This window comes from Nicotiana tabacum, chromosome 5 (genome assembly GCF_000715075.1).
Source record: "Nicotiana tabacum cultivar K326 chromosome 5, ASM71507v2, whole genome shotgun sequence".
Taxonomy (NCBI): domain Eukaryota; kingdom Viridiplantae; phylum Streptophyta; class Magnoliopsida; order Solanales; family Solanaceae; genus Nicotiana; species Nicotiana tabacum.
In genome coordinates, this window is record NC_134084.1 from 162,067,700 (window position 1) to 162,077,507 (window position 9,808).

The 9,808-nt window shown below is 34.8% G+C and overlaps 1 protein-coding gene across 1 annotated transcript in view; it reads right to left on the reverse strand.

Annotated features, from left to right (window-relative positions):
* The window catches only part of LOC107819157 (uncharacterized), a 41,149-nt gene extending 33,566 nt beyond the window's left edge, over positions 1-7,583 (reverse strand). The window contains exon 1 of the mRNA XM_075253190.1: positions 6,891-7,583. Within this exon, the coding sequence (XP_075109291.1) occupies positions 6,891-7,583 (693 nt within the window). The remainder of the gene's footprint in view (positions 1-6,890) is intronic.
* Positions 7,584-9,808: the final 2,225 nt, after the last annotated feature.

Sequence of the window (9,808 nt, forward strand, 5' to 3'; positions counted from 1 at the left end):
ATTCAAACGGTATTCACCTGACCGCCGACTCTTTGTTTTTTTTTTCAAATTATAACAAAAACCTGATGTTGCAAACACGGCCCTTCAGCGCCTTGGGGACGAAGATTTTTAAGGCTGTGTGAGTCCATATCTCAAAATGACCCAAAGGTGGCTGTTTATGCCAAGTCAGCCTTCCGGCGTCCCTTTCGGGAACATTCAGCTATTTATGACAAAACAGCATCACCTGACTTATTTATAACTCTTTTTTATCGTTTTTCAAATTAGAAAAGTCAATATTGCAAACACGGCCTTTCAACGTCTCGGGGACGCAGATTTTTAGGCTGTGGGGGTCAATTGGACCAAGTCTTAAAAATAACCCAAAGGTGGCTGTTTATGCAAAGTCAGCCTTCCGGCGTCCCTTTCGGGAACATTCGGCTATTTATGACAAAACAACATCACCAAAATTAAAATTTGACATATATTTTTTGTTATTTATTTATTTTTGGCTTTTTTAGCAAAAGGGGGGTTGGACCCGACGAGGGTTGCCTACGCATCTCACATCCGGTGAGAATCAAACCCGCGTAGTTCGGGCAAATAAACTATTTTTGAGAAGACCCTTTTCCATTTTCTATTTTTTTTTATATAACAAACAAACCAACTATTATTTTTCATTCATAACAAACAAACTAACTAACATAAAACATAAAACATTCCTTCTTTTTTCATTTGTTTTTCTTATTCTAAAGAAAAGAAAATGTTTTTTTTTGGAATTTTTACCTTTAATAAAAGAAATACTTAAAAAAATATTTTTTGAATTTTGAATTTTCTTTTGAATTTTTTTTTGGATTATATATATATTTATTTTGGAACAAATAATAAAATCACGTTCAACGCCCGACTCTTTTTATTTTTATTTTTGGCATTTTCATAGACAAACAAAATAAAATAAAACATTTTAAAAACCAGACTCTTTTTCATTTTCATTTTCATGGCAAAACAAACTATTTTCTTTTCTATATTTTTTGAAAAAACAAGACAGAACAATGATGATTTTTTTTCTCTATTTTTCCTTTGCTTTTAATATAACAAACTAACAAGACATTTATTTTTTTATTTTCTCAAAATTTCGGCAGAGTTTCGATACTACTAGGACATTGGTTTTTTTTCTTCTAAAAATAAGTAGTTCTATCTCTACACTGTCATTTTTCACGATTTTCTAATTTGTGGAAAATGATGACAACATACCAAATCTTTTAAATTTTCATTTTTTTCATTATATATAAATATATTTGTGGAAAATATATATATATATTTAATTTATTATTATTTTCAAAAATGTTGCATGGGAGACACAAGGACTTCCAAGACATCTTGGACTCCGCGAATGTTCCTCATGCGCTTTTTTCCAAAAAATGAAGCGTGGGGGACATGTGGAATACCAAGACTTCTTGAATTCCACAATGTTCCCCATGTGCTTAATTAACCTAATAGCATGCTTATCAAAAATAGTGCAACTTTCTTATTTAACGTGATCAGGATGATAAGGAGTGTCATTTGTCCGCAAATATCATTGGTCCGCCAAATGACCCATTCACCCTTGAATATATACAACATGTAGCACATAGGATGCCAAAAGATGGTCTATTATTTTCAGGTTGCTTGTCCTAGACGGACCCAACCCCTGTGTTGAGTCCCCTAAGTCAAATGCACATGATGCAAATAAACGCTCCTACTAGGGATCCGGCATGAAGTCACATTATTCAATGTTCAAAAACCTGGGTCAGTGTTCTAGACAGTGTACCCGAGCGGACAACTCGAGCTGAGGAAGGAGCTCCTTTCCGGGAACCAAAAGGCCAGCCAGCTTAGAAACTTTCCGAGCCTCTTTTATTTAGGGTATGACACTAACAGAATAAGGAGTCTCAACCAGTAAGCACATCCCCGAAGGTAAGAAGAGAAAGGTTTCGGCACAATTTATATATACAGTCCAAATAGTATCAAAGCGGTAAAAGCAGCATTTAGCACAATAGGCTCAAACATATAATAAAATCAGATAATAAATAAAGCCAAATAATAACAATTATTCTAAGCTCGAATTCTTAACCCTGAACCAGAGATTCTGGGTTATTTCCCCAGCAGAGTCGCCAGAGCTGTCGCACCTCTTTTTTTCGCACCCACGAGGGTACAAGGGAGTTTTTTTCCAATTAAAGGACAATCGAAACGGGATTCGTTTATTTATTTCAGAGTCGCCACTTGGGAGATTTAGGGTGTCCCAAGTCACCAATTTTAATCCCGAATCGAGGAAAAGAATGACTCCATATTACAGTCTGCGCACCAGAAATCCGGATAAGGAATTCTGTTAACCCGGGAGAAGGTGTTAGGGATTCCCGAGTTCCGTGGTTCTAGTACGGTCGCTCAACTGTTATATTCGGCTTGATTATCTGATTTTATACAAATATGAACTTCTGTGCAAAATTTTATCTTTTTACCGCTTTCTTACTTATTGTTATTATTTTACGAGAATTGCAACGTCGTGGAAACATATCTCGAACCACGTTACATCAATGCACCCGTAGTTGTTTGGCATATCTCGACTCGGTTGAGATTTGGATTTGGGTCACATAAATGTGCACCCGAGTTAAGGAAAATAAATTATTAAAGGCGCGCCTAAAGCAACTAGCGTCTTGTTATTTTGGGGAAGGCCGTAAAATTCGCTAAACGGCCTGTCCTCGAATTCTAAGTATTTTAATATATACATTTAGAGGGCCCCGCAGCTTGTGCATTTTTTGTTTGTCGAGGCTCGTCTCATTCATTATTAAAAAGAATTTGCAATGTCATGGAAATACATCTCAGACCACGTCACAATCAATGTACCCGTGATTAGAGACACATTTCGATTTCGTTGAGATTTGGATTTGGGTCACATAAATGTGCACCCGAATTTAAGGAGATAACATTATTAAATACGCGCCTAAAGCGACTAGCGCAGGGTTATTTTGAGAAAAGGCCGTGAAGTTCGCTAAGCGGCCGATCCCGAGTTCTAAGTAATTAACACATACATTTGTGAGGGCCCCACAATCTATATATTTTACTAGGCGAGGCTCATCTCATTTATTTTAAATGGACAAATCCTAAAGCGACTACATCTTTTCTATTAAAATTAGTCTCTAAAATAAATAAAGAAAATCCTAATTAATTACGAGTTTTTTTTATTTAAGAAAGCATGGCATACTAATTGCTATATTAATACAAATATTGATGAACAAGAATTTTACTAAAAAAATTCGAAATTATAAATAAAATAAAAATTTGACAACTAATATTCAAAAGAATCAAATATAGTTAGATTGAAGCTCGCATTGTTATATATATAAAAAAAACTATTGGAATTAATTATTAACAACCATTTGAAACTGGATTTAACCATAATTACTAAAGCTTAATAGAAAGTTTATTAGACTTAAACGTTCTTCTAATTTTGTTTGAACTCAAATCATGCCTTAATACCTAATTCACGAAATTTAGTTCAAATTCATGCCTTAGCTAAATTTAAGTACTTGTTCACAATTAACCTAGTGTTGATAATCTTAGAACCTTCATAGCTAGTGAATTAACCCGTTTTGCCAAGCCGATTCATTAAAGACTAACTTATGTTATTTTCTCTTATTCCAATTATTATTCAATAATACATAAAATAGCCTAAATACAATCAATAAAAGGAACAGAGAAAAAGCGAAATTAAAACTTCAAAATTCGATTCTTCATATGTATTCATGCTTCCACATTTTTAGCTTGCAATAACTAGTATTAACAATGTAGCACAATAACGACAGTCCAGCAACACAGGAATAGACCAGTAACAGTAGGAATAGTAGAAAACCCAGGAGACTATAAACGACTCCAAGTATAGAGAAGAAGTAAAAGGCAGGAAGGTTCTGACTATTTCAGATCTTAAGCGAGACAATGAAACAGTAACTATTCTTTTCAACTTCAAAACTCTCCAAAATGAATTCTGCCCCTGTATATTCAGTGTATCCAGAATGTATATCGGGTGTATACTTCTCACTCCGCCCCCTCTTTTTTTCTTCTCTCTATCTAGTTTTTCCTCTTTTTTTTCCACCCCTTCTTCCTAAATTTTCTCTTCTATTTATAGCAAAATTTTCGAAATTTTCAGATTTGTTTTTTTATTATTTTATTATTTTTTAATTAAAAGAAATCCCACTTACAAATTGCTTTTATTTTTTTAGAAAAAGAAATACCACATTTATTTACTTTTATTTTTAAAATTCCAACTTAAATTACTTTATCTTATTTAAAATCCCACTTTTTATTTTTTTAAAAGAGAATCTCACTTTATTTAACTTTTCTTTAAAAAACAAACCACTATCTTTTCTTTTTCTTTCAAAAATGCTACTTTCAATTACTTTAAATTTTTTAAATTTTCAGATACCTTTATATTTATTTTTTAATTCCAACTTTCTTTTACTTTTAAATTTTTTAAAACTTTTTACTTTTTTTTTTAAATTTTCTACATTCTTTTACTTTTTTTTTATTTTTTTATTTTTTATTTTTTTAAAATCATTTCCGAAATTACTATATATATATATATATTTTAAAATAAAAATAATAAATAAAATAAAATATTTTCGGATTTTTTTTTATATATAAAAAAAACAAAAAATAAAACTATTAATAGTGATAATTCACTTTTTATTTTTTATTTTTTTGGTTTTGTTTTGTGTTGGACAAAAATGAAGAAGGGGTGTTGGGTTAATGGAGCGGACCGGATCGACCCGGTTTGAAACGGACCGGGTCATGGGGAAAGTTGGGCAATTATTTGGGCCTGTGGTTTGAAATTGAAGAAGTGGCCCAATCCGATTTTTCTTTGTATTTTTATTCTCTTTTCTTCTTTTATTTTTCTAAAACTAAATTATAAAAGTACTTAAATTATTATTAAGAACTAAATTAAGTTATAAAAGCGCTAATTAACTTCCAATAACATTAACGCACAATTAAGTAATAATTAAGCATAAAATTGTATATTTGGACATTAAATGCTAAAAATGCAAAAGGTGCCTATTTTGTAATTTTTAATTTTTGTAAAAGTAATTTAATTACTAACAATTGTAGAATTAAAACCTACATGCAAAATGCGACATATTTTTATATTTTTTATTAATTTAACAAATAAGCAAACACAAACAAATACAAATAATTATCCAAAAATATCACAAAAATACTCAAAATTGCACACCAAGGAAAATCATTTTATTTTGCATTTTTTGGGAGTATTTCTCATATAGGGCAAAAATCACGTGCTTACAGATTTCACACATTGTAAATAATCATAACCAACAGAAACAATTCACATTTTGATCAAGTAGACGGGTAGGAGACAGAATCATAGAATTAAATAAACAAAAATATGAAAAATTACACAGGTTATTAAAACAAACAACTATACATACGTAGGAAACAAAAGAAGTAGAAAAAATACCTCTGAATCCTTAATTCACACGGACACAGGGTCGACTTGGACTTGGACCTTTTTGAGGCTGAACAGACTTTATTTGAAGTATTCTCAACTGAGAATACCTCGATTAAAGTCTCTTAGACCTCAATCCCTCATTTGGATTGGACAGATTCCATGAGTGAAAGTTTTTAGGGTTTCAGATTCTTGGATTTTAAATTCGAACACTTCTGGGCAGATTCGAATCAAACCAATGGTATTCTAGGCACGAGGGAGGTCAGGTGGGTAACTGGTGTGAGTTTTAGGTAGGTTGGGATAGGGTCAGGTTTCACTCGAATCTTCAAATGAAGATTCGAGCAGTTCCAGTAGGATTCGAGCCATGCAACCAACAGATCCGTGGTGAGGGTATCTAGGGGAAGCTGTGGTGTTATTTTGGAGGCCATTGGAGAAGATAAGGTTTTCAGACCAACCTTCGATTTAAGATTCGAAGAGTTGGGGTCTGATTCGAAGGAAACTAATCCTGGATCCGTAAAGAGGGGGTTGTGAGGAGTCTGGGGTGTTAAGGTGGTGACCGGCGGCGTTGTTGCCGCCGGGTTTCAGGCGATGGGATGCTAGGGCGGCTAGGGTTAGGGGTGTGCTTTCGGAGAAGATGATGAATAGTGAAGAGGGGGGTGTTTAGTTAGGGGGCCGGGGTAAGGATTTGGGTTTATATAGGGGAGGAGGTGGATTGATGCTGACCGTTAGATCAGGCAGAATGAATGGCCAGGATCTATTCACTTAACAAAATGATGTCGTTTGGTTTAAGTTGGGGGGACGGGTTAAACCGGGTACTGGATCGGGTAAGGATCACAGGTTAGGTTTGTAGGATCTCAGCCGTTGGATGGAATTAATCCAACGACCCTTGATGAAGGACGACCAAACGTTGTCGTTTTGGTTTGTTTGAATTGGACCGGACATGGGAGTGTTGGGATTGGGCTGTGGAGGGTTAAAAATTTTTGTTTGGGCCTGGATTTCAGTCCAGGCCCGATTTTTTAATGTTCAAAATCCATTTCAATTTCCTAATTTAAATTTTCCAATTTAATTATTAAAATCCTAATTAAAATTATAAAAACAAGAATTAACTTTACAAGACATTTAATCAACCTTTAACAATTATTAACACATAGACAAAATATTAATCACATAGTGAAACATGAATATTTTTTGTGATTTTATTTTAATTAACTCAATTATTAAATGCATAATTAAATCCTAGATATGCATGAAACATGTATTTTTATTTTTATTTTGTTTAATTATAACAAAGCAAACATTTACAGACAAAACACAAACAATTAATAAGCGCAACACAATTTCTAAAATTGCACACTAAAAGAAATTAATTTTATTTTTGATTTATTTTGGAATAGTTTTCGTGAGGCAAAAATCACGTGCTCACAATTACTGAGAAGAAATATCTATTATTATCATCTCCCAGCTTGATCCAAGTAGCTTTTCTCCTTTGTTGAAGGTATACCTCTGCCAAGTAGGATGATCTCTTGAATTTTTTGAACTTCTGATTTTCTACTAACTGTAGCTCAACATCCACTGGATTTTTATGAAGTTCTGCTTGGGCTGCAGCCAAAGCCATTTTGTCTGCATCAGCTTCTTCAATAATATTGCTGAAATAACTCCTATTCAACATCCTCAATTCCTTCTTCATCATTTTCAGCTTTTTAACCACTTTGAATATACTACATCCCTCAACTTTCTGCTTCCATCCCTCATTGACTATATCTTTAAAGTTTGGATGAGAGGCCCAAACATTACAGAATTTGGAAGCAGCTTTTGCCCTCCTTGGTGAGTTAGCATTTGATAGCTTTAGTGGGCAATGGTCACTTATTCCTTCCTCAAGATAGCAAGCCATATATGCTGGGATTAAATTGAGCCAAGTTGTATTAATGAATACCCAGTCTATTTTTGATAGGATCTTGTTGTTTCCATGTCTATCATTCCATGTATACCTGCTCCCACTGGTTGGCAGTTCAAGCAACTCACATTTCTCTATGCACTGTTGAAATTCTACTATTTCAGCCAAGCTTACAGGATTTCCTCCCACTCTATCATCAGCATGCAGCACTGAATTAAAGTTTCCCATAACTATCTATGGACCCCCCCACACTTTTACTCACGGTGTCTAGGTAGTTCCACAAGCTTCTTCTTCCGTCCTTTGTGTTGAATGCATAGACTATAGTCATCATAAAGCCAATCTGCAATCTATTATGACTCACCATACATGTTACTGCTTGATCAGTCATAGTGCTCAGAGTAACTTTAAAACATTCCTGTCTCCATGCCAACCAAATTCTACCATTATAGTGTTCCCTCAAGTTTGTTATACTCCCCCATCCTCCAAATAGCTTATTAGCCACTTGGTTGAATTTCTCTAACTTTATTTTAGTTTCTACCATACTTATCAACCCTATCTCTTCTTTATTACAAAGGAGTTTTACCTCCTTTTGCTTGTTAGGGGCATTCATACCCCTAACTGTCACGACCCAAACCGAAGGGCCGCGACGGGCACCCGGTGCCTTACTCAACCGAGTACCAACGTAACATATCCTTCTTAACATTTTATCATGAGTAAATGAGCCAGAAAATCCGTCATGAGATAACAAGAATAAAACATAAGGGAATACTCAACATATGAAGACCCAACATGATATACAAACTAATATATGTGACGGGCCTATAAGGCCGACATGACCATTAGTAAACTCGAAACATAGGCCGACAAGGCCATACGATTATCCATACACCTGACATCTGTCTACAAGCCTCTAAGAGTACATAAAATCATAAAGGTCGGGACAGGACCCCGCCATACCAATCAATACATATCCAAAGCATACTGACCAAATAGGCAACTCCGGAGCAAGTGGAGTGCACCAACACCTTCGCTGAGCTGAGCCTACTAGGAGGACTATCAACCTATCAATCGAGACCTGCGGGCATGAAATGCAGCATCCCCAGGCAAAAGGGACGTCAGTACGAATAAAGTACCGAGTATGTTAGGCAGGAAAACTTAAACAAGAACAGTAATGTAAAGAGAGAGATAGAGGAGATACAACCTGTAACATCTGAGTGCCTCTGGGGGTTACTGATATGAAATGCATAATACATATATATACATAAACGTTTTAAAATATTCGCCTCTGTGGGCATCATCATCATCATATCGTACCCAGCCTCAAAGAGGACTCGGTAAAAGCGTACCCGACCATCATAAGGTTCGGTAGAATCGTACCCGGCCACGTGGAGCTCGGTAAACCCAACTGATCAGTGGTTGCACAATAGGTGTCGTACCCGGCTGACTATAGAGCGGCTCGGTAGAGTAAAATAGATACTATATATAATGCATGCTAGACTCATGGAATCACCTTCTAAACCTTTTGGAGTGACTTAAGAACACTATGGACATCCATACCCTCAATATGAACCTTAGTAGGATTCAAGGATCATGCACACTTGCTTAGAATAATTTTATAAGGAAAGAACAACATGGACAACCTTAGTTGCTAGGAGCAGATCCGTTAGGAAGTAGCGTATTCATTTCACTTTAGATCATGCCAAAAGAAAGAAGAAAGTACCTTAACATACCTTAAACCCATTGAGTCCTTAATCACTTCCAAGCAACTCTTCAAACAAGTCAACTCAATCTATCATAGTATAAGGAGATTCAAAATCAGTGCTGAGCAAAGGCTAAGTCTATAACTTAAGCTAGTAGCTCGTTTACGTAAATTTTGGCAGCATCTCCCTTATAACAAGGGCCTCTTCCAATACCATATACCAACAAAAATTACCATATCAATCCATCAATACATAATTATCAATATCAAGACACCATATAACAATAACAAGTCACAACTATATTACGACGAGCGGCAAGCTCCGATTGGAATCCGTATACCCCTTATCAATCCTTATAGACTTCTTACTTCAACATAAAAGTATCATTAACTTGATAATGAAGTCATTAATAAATGATTCCAGCCTTATACCATATATTTATAACAACAAAAATAATCCACAACTTCAACTATCCCCAACTAGCAACTTTATTCACTAGTTCATGTCTAGCCCATCCATTTAACTTAATCAATATCAAGATAACCTTAGGCACAATCAAGAACAAAATATGCATACCTCCTATAGTAACTTCAAGTCAAAATCCAAGTTATATTCAGTTTACAACAACCCTTAATAGCAATACAACACCATAGAAGTGACTTAAGCTAATCCAAGTATTATCTTGTAGTTTATCATCCTAACAACTTAACCAACATACAAGCAAGCTTAAGCACAATTAGTAGGCTGTTATAC